The sequence below is a fragment of the Rattus rattus genome, chromosome 13 (genome assembly GCF_011064425.1).
Source record: "Rattus rattus isolate New Zealand chromosome 13, Rrattus_CSIRO_v1, whole genome shotgun sequence".
NCBI classification, from domain to species: Eukaryota; Metazoa; Chordata; class Mammalia; order Rodentia; family Muridae; genus Rattus; species Rattus rattus.
In genome coordinates, this window is record NC_046166.1 from 40920702 (window position 1) to 40947990 (window position 27289).

Sequence of the window (27289 nt, forward strand, 5' to 3'; positions counted from 1 at the left end):
GCATGTGTGCATGTGTATGTTTATGTGTAAGTGTGTGTGGGGTGTGTGTGTGTGTGTGTGTGTATGTAGGCACACTTCTAATTGTTTAAAAATATAATCAGCCCTTGTTATACAAGTTTTCTTCTGAACTACTGAAGTATGAAACTTGCATTTGATATATCGCCATTCCTAACACTGAGTTAAATTTCTGATGATCCTATTATTATTACTCAGACCGTTCTTCTTTCCAAGCCTTTACTGACAGATCAGGCATGTACCCTGCTAAAGAGTAGCAGCAGGAAGTTAGTGGTCACAGGCAGGCAGATGATTAGTGTATGTTAATGTTCAGGGCCTGTGGTTCGAAAGGCTTTATAGCATGAGAGAGTGTGTGCGAAGTTATATAGAACTTTAAAACTTGCCATTCAATGAAAGGGGGAAATTACTCTGTTCTTGGATTTTGAGAGGAGTCGTGGCTCCTGCCATTTCTATGAGTTGTCTAATTGGTTTTGATACTTTAATTGGTTATGATCTCGACTGGCCTATGTGCTTTCTGAGATTGTGTTATTTTAAAAAGAAAACCCACATCAGGCATTGGGGCAGAAACAGACAACACATACTGCTTTCCTGGAGATAGACAGTCTCTATCTGGAATAGAAAAGGAAATACAAAATAATGGCTGCAGATCCCCAGGTTTGAGCCATTAGATGTGGACAGAGCACAGAGAGCCTGCTTCACAGGGCGAGGCGGGATGAGAGGGGTCCAGGATGACCGCAGCTTATCCATTTAATGTTTGGCTATTGCATGGGCTGACCATGGCTCTCACCATTCATCTTCAGTAAGAATGTGTGAACAGAGCAGAAAACTGTGTGGTGAGTGAGAAGATAAAATTTATACATTTTAGGTAAAACAAAGTATAAGAACAGACAGACATTTGTGTGTAGGATCATCCAAGAATAATATGTTTACAACTTTAATGGCCTTGATTGTGTTAATAGAGCTATTATTCATAAGGAAAATGAAAACTGCTCCATGTTGGAGGAGTGCTTTGGAATGAGCCCTATGGAGAGCTATACAAAGTATAAGAGGAGAATCAAGACCAGCGCACAACTGTTCGGCGGGATGGATGGAGACGAGCTGGTTTGACTCTTCAGCATGCATACTACCCTGGACCAGGACCCATTGTTGGGCAGTGGGGTGATGCCTACGACATTGCACATGATGTTGTAGACATCCACGGATCTGATTGGAGCAGCTCTGAAGTTCGACTTGAAATCTGAAAGGCAAAGAACAGACAGGCAGATGATAGTCATGACTAGTCACTCAGAAAAGGACGGTTGACAACTCGACGATGCAATTCTGTCCAGACGCTGGGGAAGTCATCTCCATCAACGACTGTGGCTAAGTCACTATCAACGAGGAAGCATAGGTGGAAGGTTATAGCTTGTGAGGGGACACTTCTGTGGAGCATGGAGACGAAATTCTTCAAAGGATAAGTCAACGGGTAGACCTTCTTCGAGCTCAGCTTCCTATGCATCTGTTACAATTGAGTTCTCCTGCAGAGACAGGCCAATGTCTGCAGTTCTGTTGCTTTAGAGCTCTGAGGATCTAGAATGGTCAGAGAACATCGGCTGTTTTTCCAGGCTCCTTGAAAATATCATGAACATCATTGAGAATGTCTAGCCCACCAAGGCTCATTGCTATGGTGGTGTCCAGAGTACCCACAAGTTGAAAAATCTCTCTTTCTTCCTGTCATAGGAAGGTCTCCATGGCCCATGAAGCTATATGATCTCCTGGCCATGCTAGCTCACCAGCGATGGTGGTACTGTTCTCAATATTTAGAGAATTAACTGAGCATAGCTTAGGAGCTGTTTGGGGACCAATAAAATAATTTAGTCATAGGGAAAAATGAGAAAATTGGTGTTGGAGTTGAGATCCCAGGAAAGACTTCAAGTGACAGATGGGGGACAAAGCACTATGTCTCTACCCGGATCCTGTCCCAGCCTGAGGAATTAAACACAGGTACATAAAGCTTGGAGCTGGCTAGGCACAGTACTATCCTCAAGGGCCACGAAAGGTCGCCATCTGCCATCTAAGAGATTGGGAGGATTTTAGGCCAGTAAGTCTGTTATTTCTCTGTGGGATAATGAATGTGGAACCATTTTCCTTTAGAGCAGTGGTTCTCAACCTTCCCAATGCTGCTATCCTTTAACACAGCTTCTCGTGTTGTGGTAACTGCCCCCTCGAACCATAAAAGCATTTTCATGACCGTAAAGTTTGTTAGTAATGATTTGAGATGTGAATTCTAATATTTCCGATGGTCTCAGGACACCCCTGTGAAAGGGTTGTTTGACCTTCAAAGGAGCTGAGACCCATAGGTTGAGAACCACTGTTTTAGACACTGACAATCTGAACACTATATATATATATATATATATATATATATATATATATATATATATATGAGCAACTTCGCTTTTACCCCAAATATAACCCAACAAAATACCCCAAGCTATGCTAAGGCTGAATTCAGGGTTGAGTTTTAATCCAGAGTAAAGCACAACACATTACGTTTAATGTTCATTTGTGATTTTTAAAGGGGAGACAGGGAACTTGGGAGGTACCAAGCCAGACTTTGTATTTCAGAAAACAATGGTTTCTTGTGATTTGCTACAATGTATCAGAAATATCTTCTGGAGGTTCAGTACCGACACAAGTCCTGTCTCTGGAATTCCAACTGTGGAAGAGACAGAAACTCCTGCTACTCCATGTATGAGATCTAGAACAGAGTCTCAAGGAGTGGGTTTTGCTTACTCTGGAGAATTAAAGTTGAATTTAGTGTGAAGAGATACCAGCACTCTACAGGGAGAAGGTTTGGGAAACGTCACCTAAATCATACTGCTAGACACGGCGGCCATTTTTATTAGTCAATGAATATATATAATAAGGGGCTACAAGTAAAATTGAGGTTCCAAGTAAAATTGGCTTAGAGAGCCTCTTTTGAGGAAGGGAGAATAGGAGTCAGCATTGCATCAAAATAAAACCAGAGAGAGAGAGAGAGAGAGAGAGAGAGAGAGAATGGCTGCATGGGAAGATATAAGGGAGGCTGTTCTCAATGTCAAGACATATTGTATAATTAGATGAGAATGGTGGTGACTCATTACCATCAGATGAACCCACCGCAGCCTAACAGATCAATGGAAACTCTGTTCGAGAATCACGTAAGCAACTCCCTGATCTCCTTCTGACTTGCCATGTGACCTGCATATGAAGATCACCCTGCCTGCCACATGAGGCCACATCCTCATCCAGCATGGGGGGTGGAGCATGTGAAGTGCCCTTTTCTGACCTGTGGAGAAGAAGCGCTGATAAAAGCCCTAGAGACTTACTTGAAATAAGATTGGAAGTACAAAACTGTGTCCTATGACTACGAACAGGAAGGAGAACTGATCTAGTTCACGGGTTTCTGCTCTAAAGGCCTGGTTGTTTGAGCCCAAGTCCAAGAACCGCAAGTATTTAGAACATTCCCAGGCAGGTGAACAACATCCGGTGTGATGTGGAAGGTGGAGGCCACTAGCCCAAGATTTTGAGCCTAGCTCTGGATCCAAGTTAGGCATGGGCCTAAACATGGGCACTGTATTTCGGTCTTACACTTTAGCTACTGAAATGAGAAGGCTCACGCTGTGCCCAGCCACCTCCAGCGGCAGCTCTGAGAGGCTTGCTGGCTTGTGACCACTCACTGACACCTGCTGCAGGGCAAGATTAGGTGGTTGAAATTAGAAACTGGGATTAAGCACAAAGAGGCTGTCTTCAGAACTCTCCTTTCTCTCTGCTGGGTCAGACTTACTGGCTTGGAAGGCTGGTATCTAGGCAGCTGCAGTGATGCCCACCTTCTTCCCTAAGCAAGGAGCAGAGGCAATGGCTCAGGAGGGAGGCACCTCCCCTCAGCCCCCCTCCCCCAGTGCAGCTAGATAGCTATTAAAGGGCTCGCTCTTAAATTTTCTTCTGAGTAAACAGTCAGTGTGTAAAGCTGTTTAATCTTTCATGAGGCTTGGAGCCAGGGACGTGATGGCTCACGGGAGGCTCTCAAGGAAACATTTTGCAATTAGCCCAGTCTGTTTTCATCAGGGGTTGTCCTTCTGTCTGGAAAAGAGAGGGGGTTTTCCATTTGAAGGGAGCTAATGACAGAGGCTTCTGTTAATGGACACAACATCCCTAGTGAATTTAGCTCCTAGTTGGTGCAGTTCCTAGTATTTTGTTTAGAACTTTTGATGCAGGCCTGGACTGGTTTATGCTTTAAAACCCACATGAGACCCTTGCTCATATACAGTCCAACAAACAACTGCTCGGCCTTCTTGACCGGACTTTCCTTTTCTGGGGAAGAGAGTGGTGGTAGTTTTGACTGAAAATCCTGATGATTAACGTTATCCCATATGAAGACCATGACCTCAGTATATCTCCTTTCTGATCCACAACAGACCTCAGCATAACCCTGAGCCCCATTCTTAATTCCTCTTGCATTGAAGCTCCCAAAGTCCTGGGTTTGGCCAACAGGGAGTGCTCCTAACTTTCACTGGCCAATGGTAACCTACTGTGACACCTTCTGGTCTCTTGCACCTGGGTCAGGAGCCCAGCCAGTGTTCTTTAAACATTTGTTCTTCCTGATTCTGATGTGGACTTTGGGATTTGAAAACCCTTCTGGGGTCACATGTGGAGAAGGATTTGGATCAATGTCTTTTCCAAGCTCAGCCTTTTAATGACTATTTCCTGGTAAGGGGGGAGAACCAGGACAGACACAGTAATAGTGAAGTGACATTACTGGTCTCACCACATGGATGAGGAAAGCGGAGCTCACTGGTAGATTACTTAACACACAATTGGGAATGAAAGTGTAGACTTTTGTGAGCAGAAAGCATTTTGATGGACATGCAGAAATATGCCCTTGGAATGTCAATGTCATGAGGATTATATTTCATAAAGCAAAGGACAGTCATGGAAAGGGTGGCTGTGACCTGGTCACCTGATGGCTGATAGCTATGAAGGTCCCCTCCCTTCTCCCTCATCCCCTGTGTCCTCCCTCTCTCTCTCTCTCTCTCTCTCTCTCTCTCTCTCTCTCTCTCTCTCTCTCTCAGTATATTTCTAGCAATGTGCTCATTATACTACTTGGGATTTTGTCCAGTGTGCAGATTCATAGGGTCCTGCCGATTTTTCTAGACCTTTGGAATATAATCTGATCAAGGAAGGCTCTGCACGTTTTCTTTTATACAAATATCTCTTGTCACTCTGGCTCATTCTGAAGGTCAGTTTCTAGGTCACTTCTGAGCCCGACCTTGAATACATCCTAGCTTCTAGTTGGACTTTAAATGGACCCCACAGGGGTGGATATTCTAGACAAAGTAGGGCCATTTAAGAGTCAGCCTCCAGGAAGCAATCTTGTCAACCTTGAGACTCACAGCTGTCAGCAAACTGCTGTCTGATAAGCCTTTCTGGACATCAGATAGCTGTGGGAAAAAAAAATAACAACGCTTCAATGAATTAAGTAAAAAATGAATCACAGACATGTGGAATACATTTTCTTCACTGTACTCAGGATTTAAAATTTACAAGGAAAAGTATTTGGCTGCAATTGCCAAACCAAAGAAGCATTTGAAAGGAAGCCAGAAGAAGATGTTTCATGGAGAGCGGCTGGATTTGCTTAGCTTGGCTCGTAAAGAGGGTCCATAAAGAAACGGCCCCAGCATGTACGAGCGCGGTTAGTCCCTATTAGAGCTGCTTCTTTGGAATGCTGCCTATGAGTGCCCAGTCATCTCCTTGTCTACCTGGTCCGAAGGCCAGGAAGATCCCTCTCATGTCCATGAGCTCGTTGTCATATCCGTGCCATCCATGCTGCCAGCCCTCGCGCTTGCCGGTGCTGTTCATCCAAAATGGAAGCGCCTCTCGACTCTGAAATCAAGAAAGGCGGTGGCATCACATTGCTCCCGGACAGTTACAACCCCTGGCAACCTGACTGCCGTGTGGAGATTCCCTCCTCAGAATCACAGACTGGGGTCATCCGGGTTCAGCTGAACCACGTCCTACTTCAGGTAGCTCTGACCCTAAATTCTCAGCAGCCTCCTAAACTCTCGATTATCTCTGGTTAAGGGGCATTTTCTTAACCTGAGATGAATTCTGTCATGTAACGAGGCTCGGAACTGCTAAGTACAGAGTGTTAGCAATAGAAGGGATGTTAGAACTTGTCCATGGCATAAAAATAGATTTGCTTTTTATCCCAGGTTCCTGTCACAGAGCTCCTAAAACCCTCGGAATTTCCTGGATGACAAGAGGGACTTTGGTTATTCATAATGAGCCCTTTTCTCCCACACCACAGTCTATGCCGAGATGACCACTGGATTGAAGGACCAGACAACGTCGGGGTAGGGAGTGGTCACCTCAGTAGCAAACTTCCGGATTCAGTTTAAGTGTTTGTGTCTGATCCCCAAACACTAGAAGAGTGAAGGTGCTGGTTCTGGAGTCCTGTCATGTAACCCATACAATATCTCATCCCCACAAATTGACACCCCAGATTCAAGCCCACTGAGCACGGTTCAGAGACCTTCCAAGGAGAACAATAAATCTCTGTGCCCCTCAAGTCCCATCCAGATGTGTCCACTTGGTTGTTCCTAAGTCCTTCTTAACAAAACCGTAATCACAAGGATAGAACTTCCCTGAGTCCTAGGATTTGTTCTAATGAACCAAAGTCAGATAGTGAGAATCCTACCCAAAACATGAGTGTTGGTATGAAGCCTGGGGAGCCAGGACTTGCCCCTAGCAAGTGAGTGGACTCATGCAAGCCCTGAATTCCTTAGCCCCTGCTGGATGTTCTAGCTCAGGCATGGGATGAAATTGAAAGTTCAGGTACTCAGCTGTTGAAGGGCTGTTGGAAATTATGACATGCATAGAGTCACCTCTTTTTGTAGTAAAGCAACCAGAGTCCCAAGAGGTCCACTTAGCCCCACCCCTCCCACAGTCCCCCCTTCCTTCCACAATACACACCATGCCATTCTTCCAGCCCCGCCCTCAGGAGCAAAGCTCCACCCATTCTCCTTAGCTTCCGGCATTTAGCCCTTTGAAGATGGCTCCCAAAGTCCTCTTACCCAGGCCTCTCATGTCTTCCTTTCCCTTGACTTCTCTTCATCTAGGAAGGGCATCAAGTCCACCGTTTCCTGTCATTTTCTGGACTACATTTCCTTAGGCTCCAGAGGATCAGTCATGGTGAAAAGGGAGCTTAAAGCTCTCGTGGGTCCTGCAGAGCCTGCAGCCTGTTGAACACAATGCTAACCCCTTTGCTGCAGACAAATGGTATGTTTTTGACGCTTTGGCACCACAAGTGTTTCAGACGTAGGAGTAGAACCAAAACGGCACAGTTATCTGCCATGTATAGGTTGGTCTCCAAAGCTAATACTAGTATCATGTATTTACAGGACCAGTCCTGATGTTTGCAATCATCGGAACAGCCTGCTGTGGACACCCCTATCTTTTATCATTTGCAATTCAAAGCACCACAGCACAGGAAGAAATGTAGCACTTTCCTGAATCCTAGGCTTCATTCTAATGAACTTAAGTCAAATGGTGAGAATCCTAGCTAAATCAGGCAAATCATGGGGAGGTGGGGCTTGCACCCCGCAAGTGAGTGGATAAAAGACAACAAGAGCCTCTCCTTTATGATTTGCAAATAAAAGCACCGCGGCACAGAACAAACCGCTCAGGGTCACACAGCTGTTAGGAGGTAGCACCAGACCTGGAACTTGGGTCCACCTGTCAATCATCATACACGTTCTCCCAGCCCACAGCCACAGTGCTCCTGGTGAGACTGGACCGGGAAGTATCTTCTCATGCCCTGGGTAGGGAGAGGTGAGTCTGGACTTGGATTGACTCTGGAGCTAGAGTTCGCTGTCTCCTCTCCAGTTCTCTGATCCAGGTTAGAAGTTACATGACTTCTCTGCATTTTCCTTCCCTGGCTGGATGTAGGGCTGGTTGGCGCTCACCTCGTGGGAGTTTGGGAGGATGAGATGACTGCGTGTTACAGTCACAGTCACACTGAGCACACAGTAGGCGCTCGGTAAGTTGCTGGTCTGGTCACCAGATGCTGCTGCTTTTGGGGCGAGGCACTCTGGTTGTGCGGTTAAGGCCTCCTCGGCTTGTGTAGCTATAGCACCCTCACCCGCTCTCACCCCATAAATCGCTCCGGGGCCTTTCTGCGGTCGAAAGACTGCTTTTTCATTGGCGCTCTGTTTCCTGGCTTTCCGTCATCCCTGATCCCTCCTCCCACAGCTGGAGCCTATATTTTTCCGTGGACATTCTTTATGAACTTACCAACTTTTCATACCGCTTTTTTTTTTTTTTCAAGCAGGCTGTGGTGAGGAACACAACACATTCGAATTTAGCTTCATCAGCTCACTTAATCTGTTACTTTTTCTGTTTTCTGTCTTCAAGGCAGGGATCTGGAAGCCCTAAATGGAACGCTTCAATTCTTCGAATCGCACTTGTGATGAGCCCTGTGGTGTGTCTATTCCCCACAGCCAAGGAATGAAGGCCGACCGTTTAACTTAAAAACTGCATTCTAAAAGGCTGCCACTTCTTACTGCACGAAGAAATACAAGAATAATCTGACCAGGAGGTCACTGGGGAATTGCCAAATGACAAATAAATCAGCATTGTTTATTAAAGTGACAAGTTGCCCCAGAGATGGGGAACCCCCCAAAGCTATTTTTACTGATATAAATAATAGTAACAATGAACTCGAGTAACAAGGGAACTAATTCTTTAAAGGAAATGGGTGGACCAGGTGACATGTAGACACAGCTTTAATTTCAAAGTGATGATCTTTGGCATCTTTATGCTGTACCTGCATCCTTTTCTCAAGACACACATACAGACCTGTGAGTAGGAAGGGTATCTCACAGCTCTCTGATTCCAGAATGGGAAACTCTAGTTTTGGGGCCTTCAGGCTTCTGGTTGAGAAGCTGACCCTACTTGGACCCCTACCATGGACTGCCACACAGTACCACCTAGTGACATCCTGGCAAGGTAACCAGATCCTTTAGATCTGGCCAAAGGAGAGAAACACACACACACACACACACACACACACACACACACACACACACACACACACACACTCACATGGTTGCAGGAGATGAAGGCACAATGAGGAGGCTACAACAAGAAGCCAATCAAGAGAAGCAGATATCCTACAGCTTCTCCTTCATGTCAGGACCCTCAGGATACTGCCCATACAAGGCCTGACCCTTGGAGGCTCTGAGGACCTTTTACTTTCACCTAGGGACATGCTCATCCAGGAAGACCACCAGCTGCCCCATGTGGGGCTATGGGGGCTTGTGATATTCAAGACTTCAGTTTTAAAACTGGACCAGCCCCAAGCAAACCAGGGCCGGTTGGTGGCTCTGCATTTAACACTCTGTGTAAAAGTCGAAGACCCTTATGCAGTGTGATCTCCCCAGCACTTCTTGTGCTCCCCCCCCACAGCCCCCTTCCTTGCACGTGAGTAGATGCAATGGACAGGAAGGCTCCCAGGCTTTCTATCACACATCACTCAACTTTCTGGTCATTTCCAGTGGGGAGGAACTAGAAGTTGCCAGCACCATGCATGGGGACCTCAGGGTAAAATGGGTGAGGGTTTTGGATTTGGACTTGGTTTCTTCCATCGGTGCCTGCATTCTATTTCTAACACACAAGCCATATCACAGCTATGATGTGCTGTCTTCTATTTGAGGTGATGGAGGAATGTGATAAGACTTCCAGTTTCTAGATTAGGGCTTTGTTTCAACCCACCTTACTGTAATAAGTAAAAGTAACATTTATATCAGAAACCAGTAAGAGGAGATTTGTTCAGGCTTTGCCTGGAGACAGTTTCTTTAAATGCCAATGTTTGGGACTCCTTGGTAGTAATCTGCAGTGAACTAAGAATGGCTAGAGATGCCTGGCTAGGAGTGATCCTGAAGGTGGAAGGAGGGATGGAAGGAGGGAAGAAGAAGAAGGAGGAGGAGGAGGAGGAGGAGAAGAAGAAGAAGGAGGAGGAGGAGAAGGAGGAGGAGAAGAAGAAGAAAGAAGAAGAGAAGAAGAAGAAGAGAAGAAGAAGAAGAAGAAGTAAAAGAGAAGAAGAAGAAGGAGAAGGAGAAGAAGAACAGTACAAAAAGAAAAAGCAAGAAGAAGAAGAAGAAGAAGAAGAAGAAGAAGAAGAAGAAGAAGAAGAAGAAGAAGAAGAAGAAGAAGAAGAAGAAGAAGAAGAAGAAGAAGAAGAGAAGAAGAAGAAGAAGAAGAAGAAGAAGAAGAAGAAGAAGAAGAAGAAGAAGAAGAAGAAGAAGAAGAAGAAGAAGAAGAAGAAGAAGAAGAAGTAGTAGTAGCAGTGTGGGTTTGCTGTTTGCTGCTTGCACACAGGCAGGACTCTTGCTCGGATGGATTCCTTTCACTCACTCACCATGGTGGTTTTGGAATGCATTAGGATGTCTGTTTCTCACCTGTTTGTTCCCATTTCTCCTGTCTGACTGCCGAGTCTCAGAGAAGCATATCCTTGAGGAAACAGAAGTGAATAGCTGAGGGTGTGACATCTGGCTTCTATGTCCTGTCCTGTATCTGAGAATGAATTCTGAGGATGTGGTCCTGTGATGGGGATGGAGTCTCTCTCTCTGAACAGAGGGTCTGTAGTGGGGCGTCACTATGTCCTCCTCCTGCTTAATGGTTGTACGTTTTTCTTCCCATGGAGGCCACAGCAGTGGTAGCCAACTTAGAAGGAACATTCACTATTCATAGTGGTGGCTCAGAAGCCAGGCTGGATAGAGACTCCCCTGAACATGTTCTATATTCCACTCTTCGATGCTTGTGTCCTGTACACGTGTCACAGAATGACTGTCCCCATACAGGAGTCCACTCACCCAGCATCATTAAATGGCATTTATCATTTCTGGAGGACAGGCCTTGTTTTTATTGACTACCATCCCTATGTCAGATCATGCATTGTCCATGTGGCTCTGGCTATAGCCCTTCCCAGAAAGCCCTTCCCAGAAAGCCCTTTCCAGAAAGCCCTTCCCAGAAAGCCCAATCAAGCATAAAACCAGCTTTGAACCAATAGAACAACCAAGCAGTCAGCTTTCTCATGAGCCAAAGTAAACCTTTTTGTCTTTTCTAGTTGATGGACTTAGCTATTTTGCCACAGTAACAGAAAGCAGATTAACAAAACCACTACAAGTATAAACTTTTCTCCTCAACTTATTAAAAACAAAATCTTGGTGTAGGGAGAAGGATGCTATAGAAACTGAATTAAATAAAATTAAATAAAATTAAATAAAATGCACCTACACAAGGTGCATTAAAACTCTAATTAAAATATCAACATAGTATCTTTTCCTATGCCATGCTTTGCACGGGTTCCTTCCTCTTCCTGTTGACAGAGGGAAACAATAGTTACATAGTGTCATCTCCAATTGAAGAAGAGAAACAATAATGTCCAAGTCCCAGGAGGCACTGGTGAAAAACACTGGTGGAAAAAAAATAAAACTGCTTGTGATCTGACAGCAGTTTGACGCTCTTGGACCTGTGCTAGGGTTGAGAAGGAATTAACTTTCTTTTTTAACCATGTAACAATTCTGTCACAATTGCTCCAAATTGAAGCATTTCTTCCTAGAGCTGGTGAGACTCAAGGAGCTACTTATTAGCCTAAGAAGCCCCCCCACACACCCCTTTTTAAGGTTGGTTGTAGAAGGTGAAAATGCTGGGCCAGAGAAGACTGTTGGCAGGGTTCAACTGTCTTCGGGTGGTCCCTGGGCCTCCAGGGCTACTGTGAGTCCTAACTCCCCTGGGAGGGGCTTTCCAGGCATGCAGCTGCCTTAAGTCACCTGGGCTATGTAAGTAACAGGTGATCGATACTCACGTCAGCACCACCAACAAACTGGATGGTTCATGGAATGATTGGGTTGGTCTGTTATCAGTGCCCTGTCTGAGATGAAGAGGTAGTTTTTGGGTATCTGAGGAAAATTCACTGTGGTGGTTTGAATATGTTTGGCCCAGGGAGTGATACTATTAGACGGTGTGACCTTGTTGGAGTAGGTGTGTCACTATGAGCATAGGTTTTAAGACCCTAGTCCTAGCTGCCTGGAAGCCAGTCTTCTGTTTGCCTTTGGATGAAGTTAAACAGCTCTCAGTTCCTCCCACCCTACATCCGCCTGCGCCCTGCCGTGCTCCACCTTGATCTTAATGAACTGAACCTCCGGACCTGTAAGTCATCCCCAATGAAATGTTAGCCTTTATAAAAGTTGCCTTGGTCATGGTGTCTGTTCACAGCAGTAAACCCAAACTAAGACAGTCACACAGTACCATTTCTTTAGCTTTTATACCACTGCTTTCAAAAAGTGTTAACCAGAATGGCTTCCCATCTCGGATTCCCTAGGAGTCCCTGGAGAGCAGCAAGTTTGAACTGAGGTATGTGTGCACCATACCCCACTCGCAAGAGGTGTCCTAACAGTTGTTCTGTTTCTCTCTTTTCAGACAGGACTTAATTGATTAGCCTTGGTTCCCTGGTCTGACTTTGGAGAGTCTCCTTCCACAGAGCTTGATCCTTGACACAGAAAAAATGCCTGACAGCATAGTCAGCAGGGATCAAGAGAAGCTAGGGCAGAAACGGGGCAGTGGGGTGGGAGCCTGGGTGGGGGAGAGGACATACATTTGCAGACAGCTTCCACATGCCACCCTGGTCACTGTGGAGAGCAAGCTGCCTCCAAGCATCACACATCTGACCTTCTGAAGCGCAATTAGTTGGGCCTGAAGACCAGGCAGCCGCCATAACCACTCAGAAGCCATGCTTCCCAGGTTGTCCCAAATGTTCCCCAAATGTTCTGGAGCTCTGCCTAACTTTGCTTCAGCCACAGGCTTTAGAATGGAGTCTGGCATGTCGAACCCTTTGCTGGCGTTCAGGACAGCTGTAGGCAGACATTGGCCTCCTGCAGGTGCCTGGGCCTCTGCTTGCCCCACTTGTTTGAACTGACCCAGGGATACAGATAATCAACATGGAGCACCCTGCTTTCCCCTAACCCTTTCCAGGATCGTGGCACCCATTTTGATTCCTTTCAACTCAGGTGTTGCTTTCTAGGACAAGGATACAAATTGGCCCTTGAGAGTTTGGTGAGGACTGGGTGAGCTGACATGTCCTGCTTAATGTGGGGGTCAGTAAGGCTGGAATTGCCACTCAGAGTTCCTGCACCTTTCCCTGTTGAAATCTTGGCTACAACTATTTAGAATTAATGAACGTTGAAGGCTTGACTTAGCCCTCTTTTCCTTGGTAATGGTCTACCAACCTATAAGGTGAAACCAACCTATAAGGTGAAGTGCTGAGTCTCTGATGCTATATGGTTGTGCATACCCTTCCAGGGGAAAGACTGGGGTCACAAAACCTGTTCTCTAGGAGCCTCCACTCCAGACCAGAGAGTCCAGAAGCAGGCCAGTGTGGTGCTCACCCGAATGATTTAAGGTCTTAGGAAAGGCCCAAATGAAGACAGTTAGGACCAACTGAGTATCAAGGGGGGTGAGGGTTCTGCTGGGATTCGAAGGCCGGGAAGGATTTTGACAGAGGTAAGATACCCCAGGTAGACTGCTGACTATTTATGGGGCTGATTGAAGGCATTTGCCTGCTAGGAAGTACTTGACTCAAGATAGTCATTGTTGTTGTTACTGTTGTTGACTGAAAAATCTCAGAATAAAAAGTTCTTGATATCATTACTATGTGAAAAATACTAAATGACTTCATGCCCCAGGATGTTATTGAAACCCTTTAGTGCATAGTTGGAGGTTTGCTTCCCCTTTTAATGAGCCTGGCATGACAAAGGAAGATTACTACCACAGTTTCTCCCCTCAGTTGTTTTGCTATTTAAAGGTTTATGAGATGATTTTATAACTTCTACATCTGCAAGATGAATGGAACTGGAAATCATTTTAAGTGAAATAAGAGAGATGTCAAACACTTCATAGTTTCTCTCATGTGCAGGCTTAGATTTAAAAATTGTGTGTGTGTGTGTGTGTGTGTGTGTGTGTGTATGTGTGTCTGTTAGTTATAGAGTTAGTTTTAAGTGGCAACTTGACACAACCTAGAATCACCACAGAGGAGGACTTTATAGGGGATTATCTTCATTACATTAATAGGTATAGGAAGACCTGACCACTGTGGGTGGCACCCATTCCCTAGGCTAAGTATTCTAGACTGCAAGAGTGGAAAAAGGTGAGCTGCGTGCTAGCAGGCCTGTGCTTATCCTTCTGTCTCTGATTTTCTGACCCACTGCTTCAAGCTCCTGAAGCCTAGACTTCTCCTCCTCAGTGGATTATGACCTGTAACTGTGAGCTAAAATAAACCCTTTCTCCCTTGTTTTTATCACAGTGACAGAAAAGCAGCCAAGACAGCCGTTAAACTAGAAAGAGGATCATGAGAGGGAGGAAGAAAGGATGGAAGGGTGGTAGAAAACATGTGACATGAAACATTTGAAAGGAGAAGGGGAACCAGCTAGGAAGGTTGTTGACCGAAAGGAGGGAGGGATGGAACAAAGTATAATGTCACATATGTACGAAGATGCCATGGTGAAACACATTTCTTTGGATGCTAGTTTAAGGAAGTTTAAAAATACAGAAGAAGATTATCTCTAGTTAGTGAATCAATACAAGAAATCCTGTTTATGGTTATCGTTATAACAGGAGTCCCCCCAATTCTTAGAGGATTGTTGGGGAATCACTCACAAGTAAAGATCTGGTTTCTTTCTGTTCTTTGCTACAGTACTGGGAGTTCAGTTAGATCACAGCTTTACCCCTGAGCTAGTGGAGATATCCTGAGTTATCGCCCCAAGGCCTCTTTTGTCATTATTCTTTTTATGTTGGAGGCAGGGTCTTACTTTCTGTCGCCTAGAGAGAGAAGTTGAGAGAAGTGTACTTTCAATCCTCCTGCTCTGTTTGTTAATCTCACCATCACATCTCTGGATTTCGAGCCACCAGGATGGACCAAAGATTTGATTCTGTAACTCTCCTTTTTGCATGAAGTGTAGTTGTACTTCACCTCACTCCTCCAGACTTGAGAACCACATATTTTTAAAATTGTTATTGAAAATAGATAATTTTCAGGCTGGAAAGATGGCTCAGTGGTTAAGAGCACTGACAGCTCTTTCAGAGGTCCTGAGTTCAATTCCCAGCAACCACATGGTGGCCCAAAACCATCTGTAATGGGATCTGAAGCCCTCTTCTGATGTATCTGAAGACAGTTACAGTGTACTCATATACATAAAATAAATACATGCTTTAAAATAAATAGATTTTTTTCATGCAGTAGATCCTGGCAATGGTGTTCTCACCTTCCACTTCACACAGCTCTCTCCTTCCACCCCTCCCGCTGGATCTGCTCCCTTTCTGTCTCTCACTACAAAAGAACAGGCTTCTAAGAGATAACAATCAATCATGACAAAATAGAATATAATAAGATGAAGCAAAAACTTTCACATTAAAGTGAGGAAAAGAGTGCCAAGACCAGGCACAAGGGTCAGAGACTGGTGAGTGCTAAAATGGCCAGTTCATGCGGTGCTGGGGTTGGTTTCTTGCATGATAGGAAATCAGTCTACATACTGAGCTACACTCCCAGCCCTAATTATATATTTTAATAACTGTTCATGTAGTTGTCCATGGTGTGGATTCTTTTGTTTCGTGTTACAAGGTTTTCTTTGTTCCTAAACTCACATCATGAAATATTGGACCATCATTGTTTACTGGTTGATTTTAGTTTTTTAATAGCTTAGATTAGTGTGTGTGTGTGTGTGTGTGTGTGTGTGTGTGTGTGTGTGTGTGACATACAAAGGTAATATAGAATGTAATGTACATAACCATATAACGGAAGTTATTCATTTTCCAGTTTCATCCAGGGGAATATGTCTCAGCTCCCCTGAGTGTGTGGGAAGATAGGTAGGACCCAAAGCTAGGGCAGGAGGAGACATTTTCAGATGGTCCTGGGCTGGTCTCCTAGGAAACGGTGCGACATATCTTATTTCTTCCTTGTTGTTTTGATGCCCCTATCTCTTGATTCCAGCTTCTGCATGTTTATAGTTTCACGATGGTGGTTCCCTATTTGGAAGTTCAGTGCATCTCAGAACCAAATCAAACCCCAGGCAGGAATTTTCTAGCCATATCAACCAGTTGATTGATGAGACCTGAGGGGAAGTTGTTAGTGGTTTCTAGACAGGGGTACATAAAGTGAAAACTTCTGGCTGTGTCATGTGATGGCTCCCTGAAGCAGGCTCATGTGATGTTTTGCTGAAACAAACCCATGAGAGGATATATGATGTTTGGAGAGAGAATAACTAGGATCCGACAGACAGGGGTGAGAAGCTTGCTTTGCTAGCTATGCAATGCTTTGTTGGCCTTGTGCCTTTATCTTCACGTTGGTGAGAAAGGCACAGCAGAGAACGTCTCCTGACATTCCAGCTGTTTTTGGTCACTCCTGCTGATTTGCACCAGTTTGGCCGAGACCTAGCTGTTTCTGCTGATCTTGCTGCCGCTACTGATTCATGCTTGGTTACACCTTTTGAACTGCACTGTTGATATTCTGACACCACTGAACTAGACTACTGGTGTCCTGACAAGGGAGATTGGAATCGTCCCAAAGAACTACTTCTAAACAGGCCCACATCCCCATTGTCTTATGACACATTTTTTCTCCTCTACCTTTGGACGGCGGGCATTTGAGGACCCTTATTAAAGTAGGTTTGGAAACTATAAGCCTACAGGCATATGCTCAGTGTAGTTAGAGAAGCTTCATTACAAGAACTGCTTGGGTATGTAGGTGTCTTTTGAGACTTCGTCATAAATTACACACCTTTCCTTATGGAGAGGTCCTCCCTACCTGCATTTTATAATCTTAAGAGTCCCCCATATCTGCTTCTACCTTTAGTTAAAAAATATATAGGCCTATCCCATAACAGCGGATAATATGCTACCAAAAGCCACACCAATTCTTCCGTGCTTTTGAGTGTTTGGAGTAGTTGTGTAGCTTGGAACTGCAGCAACTATTTTGTGATTTTGAGAAGAAAATTTTGGAATTTCATAGAGCTGGTTCAGGGGCTTAATGTCATTGTGCTTCTGAATTAAAGATCCATGGAGCCAATCATCTCCAGACTTCCAGCTAAATGAGATGGTAAATCATTCCTGCAGCCATTGTTCCAATGGTCTGTGACCCAGACTTGGTGGCATATATGCCTTGACCCAAGAGGCTGAGGCATGAGGCTGTTGAGTTTGAGTCCAGCCTGAGCTATAAAGCAAACTCCAGGCCATTCTGGGAAACTTAGCAGTTCTTTGTCTCAAGAAGCCAAAATAAATGTAAAAAAGCAAATAGCCCATGACGTGTAACCCTGCACATCTTAACCCGTACCCTCAGGTCACCTGGGACTGTATTCATCATGCTTGAAGACAGACATTTTTCTCCTGAATGTGCTACAAGATACCATATTTCCTTTACGAGGAGAGGCTCTGTCAAAATGGAAGAACTCCCCCTTCCCCCATCAGAAGACTTCCATTCCTGGCGGGAATAACTTCTGGGACCCAAGATATTTTCCACTGGACTTGTGATGCCATCTTACTAGTTGTTCATCGTCTCCACAGTTTATCATTTACTAGTCTTGAGTCCTAGGCATTACTGACTGCAACGACTTACTACTTCTCTCACCTTGCAGTCTGATCTGAGCACAACCTTCAAGTTCTTGTCTGAAGCAATGTTCTCCTCTGGAGCAGACTGTACTGTCAGTCCAATCAGAGAACATTCATAAGTATCCTACGTGAATTTAAGAGATGGCTTCGCTTAAAGCCTGGAAGGATGAGGAGGGAGAATCACAGGCCTAGGGCAAATTAGGGACCGACCCCAAAATGAAAGATAATCTCTGCTATAAAAACCAGCTGGTAATGTGGGGGTCTGGATCCGCACAGCTCAACTTTCTAAACAGTTCTCTCACGGGTGAGAGCAACAGTGGGCTCCCTGGCTTACACTGGGCAACAGCTTCAGATCATAGTCATTGATCTGATTTCAGCTGAACAGGTTATGTGGAAGCTTGAGGCATTGAGTTAAGGTTACTTATTATAATATACAATATCAACAGCCACCAAGTCTAAATCTCAACTCTGGATTTATGTCTGAAACTTCTGTTCACCTAGACATCTCCTCAGCCTTTTGATTTTTTTCCTAAGCAAGGAAGCAAAGCACACCCAGGAGAAAAAAAATCTCAATGATGGTTACTTACCTGTGGCTATGGATAGAATTGGAATATTTATAATTACCTCTGCTATGAACCACCCCTTATCAGCCACCAAGGTCAAAGGAGAGACAAATTTCCCTTTCTTGTAATAGAACCTGTTGGGTATCGCTTCTTTCTCATACACTGTCATGTGTTCTACTGTGCGGAGTTTGTGATATATCTGCAAAGAAAACCAAAAATGAGCTGTTTGAACACTCATTAAGTACATGTTAGATCAGTGAGATAAGAGAAGTATATATTTAAAATCTCATATATATATATATATGTATTATATGTGTATCTTTAATATAAACATATATATGACCTACATTAAAATGAGATATGGTCTTACTATGTAAACCTGGCTGGCCTAGAACTCACTATGTAGATCAAGCTGGCCTTGAACTCACAGAGCTCAGCCTGTGTCTGCTCCTCAGTGTTACTATTAAAAGTATGTGCTACCACACATGGCTACGAGAGACTTTTGTGTAGCTCACAAAGCAAGCTGGCTTTATTTGGGAAGATTTAAGATCTATATGCCCTCTGACATAAGTGTGGGCCCCTAGGGAATATACTGAAAATCTCTCCTGTGTATGCACCTATAGACATGTGTACAGAATAACCCAGACATATAGCAGAGGGGACACAGCAAAGAGAGGACAATGGAAGAGATAAAGAAGTACTAGTGTAGGTCTGGGGCAAGACTCTAGAAAGCAGTAAAGGTGTGCAAAAATCAGATCGTCAGAGATGCATAGGAGACCCTCAAGGATCTCAGTTTGAACAAAAATAATGTTAAGTGGGAAATACCACATTCTTATCATATAAAACTCAAGTAATCACACAACCAGATGAAAAATGGTCACTTTTTAGTGGTCTTTCTGATAGGGCTAGAAAGCTCTTGAGAAATTTTAGGAGACCATAGGCCATGCCAACATTCTGCTTCTGTCAAATATGTGGTGTGCCTCGTAGCACTATCCTCTACTACTTGCAAGATTTCTAATAATTCTTTTATATGAAGTCAGTGAGTAGTGAGCACATTATAAAAGTTACTTGTCAAGATTCCATGCACTAAAATTAAGTGGCAGTTATGAAAGTGACTTGGCTGACGTCAAATGCCACCAAAATCAGAAAAGATATGGCTTCCTTAACCTGACTTTGAGGTTATCTCCTATCCAGATCTGAATCTTGAAAGTACTAGGAATTGATTACAACCACATCGCTAATTTCACAATGGAAATTTGTAAAGTCTATACACACTCCCAATACTCAGCAGAAGCTTAAATATTTGTGGCTAAAATTAAAGTCAGCCTACTGGCATTGGTTTGCTGGCCTTTAGCCAAATCAGACATGTATTCCTTAATATAAATGAACATAAAATTGTGTTTTAATCTTCATTTCTAATTTTATTAGATGTTTTATTCACTCACATCCCTAAAATAGTGTTTCGGCTGCTGAGTAGAGAGTTATTGATAGCTCCATGAATTAATTTTCCATATTTGATTATAATGATGTATGCAGAATGTAGAACTATTTTGGATAAGTGAAAAAAAATCTGCTGACATACAACAAGTCTTGCAGATTGTTGTGACCATCACATGACACAACTGTCACCAAATACAGCCCCCTCTTTTGAACCATTACCAACTGCTAGTGACTGCTGACAGTGCTCGGCATGCACATCCTGCTGGAAGACACTCTTCTCAGTTCGTGAGTGTTGATACCCAGGCATTCTGGAGGTGTCATATGCCTACGTGCCAAGTTGGGGACAAAGATGATCTTCCTTGCCAGGAAGACAGAACTGCTTCCCAAGAACCCGCCAGCATCTAACATATTCTTTCCGTTTTCGTGTTTAGGGAGTTGGCGGGATACTATGTAAACTTCGTTTCCTGCCTATGGAACTCAAGGAAAAAAGTGACATTTCCCCCAGTGAATGGGGAAGACGGAGAGCAATAGGATTGTTAACAGATGGCGTCAAATGAGGGCAAGCAAGGTGGTGGTGGAGACTACCTATGGAGCCAAGACACTGGCTTCCACCAGGACCCTCTGCCTAATGACAACTCTTTATAGACAACTGTTCTGGTGGCAAAAGGATGAAGGAAGGAAACAGTCCCCAGGTTCCTCCTGGATCTCCTGTAGCTGGCATTGTCTCCTCAAAAGACAGGTGTTTCCTGGCCCATGTTATCTCCCCTGGGAGTGGACAGAAGCAGCAGCCATGCACTGGGAGATAATGAAGTAACATGAGGACTAACTTGTCATCTGAGAGTGTCACCTGTTCCTCCTTATTCTTGCTATCCACTGTCAGCCCTGATTACTATTTTTTGAGAATGTAAACACAGGGTACTGAGTTCCTGAAAGGGAGTTTTGTTCCTCATCTGCACACTCTGGGAACTTAACCATACCCTCTCGGGATCATTCTCATTTGATGGTGGTATTCCTGATCAGCACATCCACAGTCTTTGCTGGGATCTCAGCCTGCATCTATGTACTCCCGTGGATTTTAGGACAGCTCGGCCTCACTGCCATGTTCACATTCAGACAGCAGAGGGGTCAGAGTTGGCCTTGGACACAGCTGATAACCAAGCTAGGATCAGAACCTAAGAGGAGTGGCTGCGAAGTCAGGAGCTGACCCCAGATCTCTAATTAGCATCACCAGCTTCCGGGTGAGAAGGAATTGGGGGCAGATTGGAGTGGCAGCATCATTCTAGAGAGTCTAATTAAATTATCGCTAAATTCAGTGCAGGTAGATGCCGTTATGGAGTTAAACAGGAAATGAATGACTGTATAGAGGTCACTTGGTAAGTGAGAAGCAAGCTCGGTCACCTGACTCCAAGATCCCTGCTCCTAACCCTTTTCCGTAGTTGATTATGAAAACTCTAGGAAGGAGACAAAGCACAAGGTAGGGGCCAATGGGCCCGTGTGCCCTCCCGTCCGTCATGTTGTGTCTTGCCTCAGAGTGTTTTTCTGGGACTGGCCACAGGCTCACGACGGGCCCTTGGTCCTTCACTTGCTGCAGGTCATCCAGGCTGATGTATTTGCTCAACTCAATCACTTTATCCATCCAGAAGATGTCAGTCATCCCATGGTCTGAGAAAAGGATGACGTTTAGGTCATTCTGCAAGCCTCGTTCCTGTGGGGGTGGATATAGGCAGTTATCCCAGTGCTGAAATTTCACACAAACTTTCTTGTGAAGAGGTGTTTTAAAACTACATTAAAGGAGAAGGGAGACTGTTAAAATTAGAACCAATATTTGACCCCTCGGTCCAGTCTAAACTGATCAATAGACTTACTAACACTCCGAAGAAGCTGGCAGCGCTCTAGTCCAGCCAGGCAATATACATCTAGACCAGTTAAATCCCACTGGTCATGCATGAACCAAGGAGTCAGAGTTTGTGCCCATGTGAAAAGTATTCTATGAGGAAAGAAGAGTCTCACATTGGCCTAGTAAAGTCATTGAAAGAAGAGTGAGGGGACTGGCAGTCATGAAAGAGAAGACAGGAGAAGACACCAGGTCAGTTGCCCTGACTTTGGGTCACCTGAATCCACTGGGTCATGTACTTCAGGACAGTGTCCACAGCTTTGAGGGCATCTTTTCTCTGAGGTGATGAGGGGCCATAGTGATGGCCTTCTACATCAATGCGTTCGTGGTATATGGCTGCGAGATCCGCTCGGCCACTCCTGTAGAGAAGAGAATGAGAGAGGCACAGTTGAGGGACAGCTCTGTCGGCTTGCTTTCTTATGACCCACTCACCCTCTGTGAAGGTGTGAGAGCCCCCAAACTCTGCTCAGTGGACCAGTCAAAACCCACATTTCCATGTAAATTTGGTGGGCGGATACCAAACTCAAGATTTCTGGTCCCCAAGCAGCTTGGCAATGAGATTTAGAGGATGTATCTGTTGGTCACCCCTTCTTCTGGCCATTACGGTATTGGCTTTCATGTCCATAAAAGTTGAAAATGTAAGGGAATTCAGAGCATTGTCCTTATAAATCCCTTCTCCTAGTCTGCTGGAACTGAGAAGTCAGGAAACCAGATACAACGCTTTAAACAGCTACTGGAGTGTTTTTGAGGGACTTTAAAGGAGTTCTAATCAAATGCTAGACTGTGGGTCTGACTGGCAAGAATGAAAACAGTGTCAGCACAGCAACTTTGTTAGCTATAAATAGATAAATCCTTAGGATATGACATCAGCAGACACACACCAGCCATGTGCTCTAATGGGGACTGGTGACATGCTAGCGCCCATGTAAATGCAGAGTAAATCCTAAAAGTAACTGTATTTTTAGGATTTCTGAAACTCTGCAGGGCCATCCTTGATGTTGAAAACCCAATGCTGGCGTAAGAATGACCACAGCTAGCAACATCGAGAAGGGTGGCTTACTTATGGGGGGAAGGAAGAGAATTCCAGGGCACGTTCCTTCCTTCCTTTGCACAGCATTTCCTCCTGTGACCTCCTCTTCCAAAGCTCTGGCTTTGCCTATCCTCTAATCAAGCATCCAAAATAGATCAGAGCAATAGTGACTGTCAATCATAATGATGGTTATGACAGCATCCAGATGAGGCAATGGCAAAGAAATAAAAGATGGTTTTCTCTGCTTGGACCTGTGTAAGAGGTAGTGTTCTTGTCAAACTGCCTTATTTCTCTTGAAAAACTCCACGTTTAGCACATATGCATAGAAATGCATAGACACATATACATGCATCATCTTTCCCCATTATATGGTCTTGCCAGCATGAACAATGGAAGAGTGTAATCTCTGGGCTGGCAGGGCCAGAGAGAGAGAGAAACATCCTCATAATGCTCAAAGAGCTTAATTTTCTTGGTCTGTGTCACACAGTATCCATTCCTTTTCCAGTTTGTGTGGTGGGTGATGTCCTCCAGGAAGCTTCCTCTGGTGTCTTGAGGTTAGGTCAGGTGGCCCTGCCATGTGTTCCCATGACTACACGCTCACGTCTAGGTCTTTTTAGGTGTACTTTCCTCTCTTCAGATTATGAGAGACTTTCACATCAGGAACAGTAATTCATTCTTCATGCTATCTCAACTCAAGCTTAGCATGGTAAGAGTCAACAGCACTCAGCTAGGTGTATAAAAGCAAGTGCCCACTAAATAGGCTATTGACTATGTCTGTGCACTATATTGCTGCACAACCACCACCACCAACACTGCCACCATGATCATCATCATTGTCACCATCATCACTATTATCACCATCACCATTGACAGGTCTTCATGTATTCCCAGGCTGGTTTTGAATCATATAAACAAAGATAACCTTAAACTTTTGATCCTTCTGCCTCTAGTTCTCCCAAGTCCTGGGATTTCAGCTGTTCATCTGGATTTATATGGTTTGGGGTATCAAACTTGGGGCTACATGCATGCTGGATAAACCAGTATCACAAGTTGAAGTCAGGATTTAAGCCCAGGTCCCTAGAACATGACCGCTGTTGTTGCTAAGAGCAACTCAACAGCCCATGACAAAGGGGATTCATCCCACGCAGCCGAGTGACTCTGGAAATCTTTGCTCTACTATATGACTCCCACTAACTCCCAGAAGCTGGCTGAAAGAAAGGGCACTCAGAGACACCCTCATTGTCACCTAGACATTCTGCATCTATGAGCTGACTGTTTTGAGGCCTGGAGCTTGAGAGACAAGTGTCCTCACAGAAGAGCATTTACAGATTTGCAATGAAGAAACAGACTTCAGAGGGTTCTAGAAGTTTCTCACTCCCTGGCAGATCTCTGAGACAGAGCTGGAGCTTGGAACTGTAAACTGGGTCTTTGATTGCCCATCTGCATCTACTCTATCTTCTGAATGAGGGAAGAGACTCTAGCACAGTCTACACCTGGCATCCTCCTTCTTTATGGCCACGTACCTGTTGGTGATACCCTTATGTTCTACTGAGCGTTCTGGGGTATACATCGTTTACAGCCCAGAGAAAACTCTGGTTTTGAGCAGAGTGAAATTGTTAGTCAAATGTTCTTTTCTCTTTTTAGAACAAACCAAATTGACCCTTCATTAATGAGCCCCGTTACCACCCTCCTCCACAGTATAGATTGGGTTATATTAGTATTTAGATTTTTCTCACAAATGGCATTGTTATTCCTACGCCCTGATGTGAGAGTGGCTAATTACTACCTCCTGCATCTATACATAGTCAGGTACGAAAGGTCCCTCTAGGGCCTCACAAGTGTGTAGGTGGTGGGGTGAAGTTAGTAATAGGTAATATGATTTTCATCCATATGCTGAAACTCATTCATGGTCCATGACTGGTAGGGCTCTGGGCTCTTCCTCCATCAGGACATCTGAACACAATGGAACCGTCCATAAAACCTGTCCTGCAGATAAGCCTCCACATTTATCTGCATTAGGCATTCCAGATGTGCATCTTAGACATTCCAGATGTGCTGGTTCACTCACTATATCATCTGTTTAGGGGTTCACACTTCCAGCACGGGCCATACATGTGTTGGAAAATCCCACTTAATACATTGGTGACTCACTAAAACGAGGTTACTGTGGCATTGGAGTTTAGTGAAATACACCCAGGTCTCTTCATGTTAAAACCCATTGTATCGCGGTGTATTCGTAGTGCACTGTAGCGAGGGCTGGTTTCTCCAGGGCTATTTATTACATTTGAAAATCTCTATGTGGTCAGAAAGCTGGAAAGTGTCACAATTTACCTGATGGCATTGTTTCAGGAAGCTGTCAACCTTAGATGCCAGGAACACTTGATTTGGGATGCTTGTGTTGTGGGGAGTACACATGCGAGAGCTTTCTGGGTTAAGATTTCATGGATTCATTAGGGACTGAAGTCTCCCAGGGCTGACAGCTCTTGCCTGTTTGGAGTCTAGCAGATAAATTCTTGGTAGCCAGCTGTTTCCGATGTGGGTCTGGTCTCTATCCCAGGCCAGCTCGTTTGTAATAGGGTTCGGTGAGGCGGATTGCCTGTCTGCTATTGGCCGTTTACAGCTTTGAGGTTCAGGAATAGTGCCAAAAGGACATGTGGCTATCGAACCTCATTCCCAGAAAGCTGCAGGGGGCCTCCTACCCTAGGGTTTCAGGGACACCCAAGTCTCCTATCACCTTATAATTCTGTCTAGATTGCTGTGTAATATAGAAAGTTCATAATGCCATATCCATTTTTCTTTCTGAAGCACGTTGGGAAGAGAGAAGAATTGGGCAGAGGGAAATGGAAACGACTTAAAGGAATAGTTAGTTCTTGACTGTTAAGAAAGATGATTTAACGTTTAAAAATAAAGGCTCCTGAAATGACAGTGTGTCCCTTCAGTCTCATGTCAGGGCACTGTTCAATACACTAGCTTAAAAGTCACAAGACTCTGTTCATGGTTATCATTCAGATTTCTGTAAACCTAGCTGATAGCTAGCAGGAAACTTATAAGACAGAGCTAAATTTTTTTTTTGATGGGGAGTGGGAAACCTGAAATTATAGTCTGATTATTCTCAATGTTATTAATATTTCTACTATGACAATATCCGTATCTCTTCATTCCTCAGCGTCCTCTGTGTTCCGTTTTGCGTTTCTCATATTCCTCTTGCCATCTTGGTATTCTCACTCCATCAGTAGGAAGCTGATTTGAATCTTGGCATAAGTATTGTGATGGTTTGTATATGCTCGGCCCAGGGAGTGGCAGGATTAGAAGGTGTGGCCCTGTTGGAGTAGGTGTGTCACTGTGGGTGTGGGTTATAAGTCGTTCCTTCTGGCTGCCTGGAAGTCAGTATTAGCAGCCTTCAGATGAAGATGTGGAACTCTCAGCTCCTCTGTACCATGCCTGCCCGGATGCTGCCATGCTCCTAACCTTGATGATACTGGACCGAATCTCTGAACCTGTGAGCCAGCCCCAATTAAACGTTGTCTTTTATAAAACTCATATTGGTCATGGTGTCTTTTCACAGCAGTAAAACCCTAAGACAAGTCTCATAAATGGAGCGAGTACATGGTAGTTTGTGAAAATTACCTTAAGCACAAGTGTGGTTTCAGATCATGGCTTCTCTTCTCAATAAAGATATCTCAGATGAATGGCAAAATTATTTCTACACCTCCGTTTCTCTATCTGGGAAACCGACCTGCAATGATTTGAATGGGAAGTGTGCCCCGTAGTCTCATGCATTTGAACCCACGGCCCCCAGCTGATGGGGATCTTTAGGGAGGTCTAGGTGATATGGCCTTGCTGGGTAAGTGTGTCACCAGAGATGGGTTTTAAGGGTAAAAACTCTCCCCTATTTTCAGTTCTGCTCTGTGGTAGTGGTTGCGATATGCGCTCTCAGCTTGCAGCTTGCTACTCCATGAACCATGGCGGCTGCCCACTGCTGTGCTGTGTCTGCCATTACGGACTCTAACTGTACAAAACCATATGCCAAATAAATTCTTTGCTCTTTAAGTTGCCTTGGTCATGGTGTTTTATTACACAAGGTAATAACTACTAATACACTGCCATTTGGGCTGAGTGAGCTGCTCTTGTACTGCTGGACACATAGCAGGAAGGAAGGAAGGAAGGAAGGGAAGGAGGGAGGGAGGGAGGGAGGGAGGAAGGAAGGGAAAAGAAATGCCTGCTTCCAGTCACACTTTATCATTTTGCCTGAGTGTGTAGGTTTAGCAGTAGGAGAGTCTCCTCCCTACTCAGCAGGAGCAAGCTTCTCCGCTCTTCTTAGCCTGTCCATAGAGAAGAGGAACCCACGATACTTGAACTGGCTTCCTTTGCCAGGCAGAAGGCATTATCTTGCCACGCATCCATCCCTTTTTTAACTTCGACAGTGACCAGGGTTCTGAGATTTGAAGTGGGCAAAGGAACTCCTCTAAAGCTGTATACAATAGTTCAGAGGTCAACCAACGTTCTTAATTGGTGTCCCCTGCTGCCGCCACCCAGAGCCTGCTTTCTCTGCTTTTCTATGTTATTTGTTGGTGTGCTGTTGCTATTTTCCATTCTGAGCTTTAACCTTGGACCCTGTTTATGATGAATAGCAGGTACTTTATCAGTACGATACCTTACTTTTAAGTATCT

General features: G+C 44.5%; 1 protein-coding gene across 1 annotated transcript in view; it reads right to left on the minus strand.

Annotated features, from left to right (window-relative positions):
* Positions 1–909: 909 nt before the first annotated feature.
* Positions 910–27289, minus strand: part of Enpp6 (ectonucleotide pyrophosphatase/phosphodiesterase 6) — a 104322-nt gene continuing 77942 nt past the window's right edge. The window contains exons 4-8 of the mRNA XM_032919021.1: positions 21806–21947; positions 21220–21399; positions 18316–18453; positions 5796–5919; positions 910–1252 (exon numbers count right to left, since the gene is read on the minus strand). Coding sequence (XP_032774912.1) covers positions 1047–1252; positions 5796–5919; positions 18316–18453; positions 21220–21399; positions 21806–21947 — 790 coding nt within the window. The 3' untranslated portion in view covers positions 910–1046. The remainder of the gene's footprint in view (positions 1253–5795; positions 5920–18315; positions 18454–21219; positions 21400–21805; positions 21948–27289) is intronic.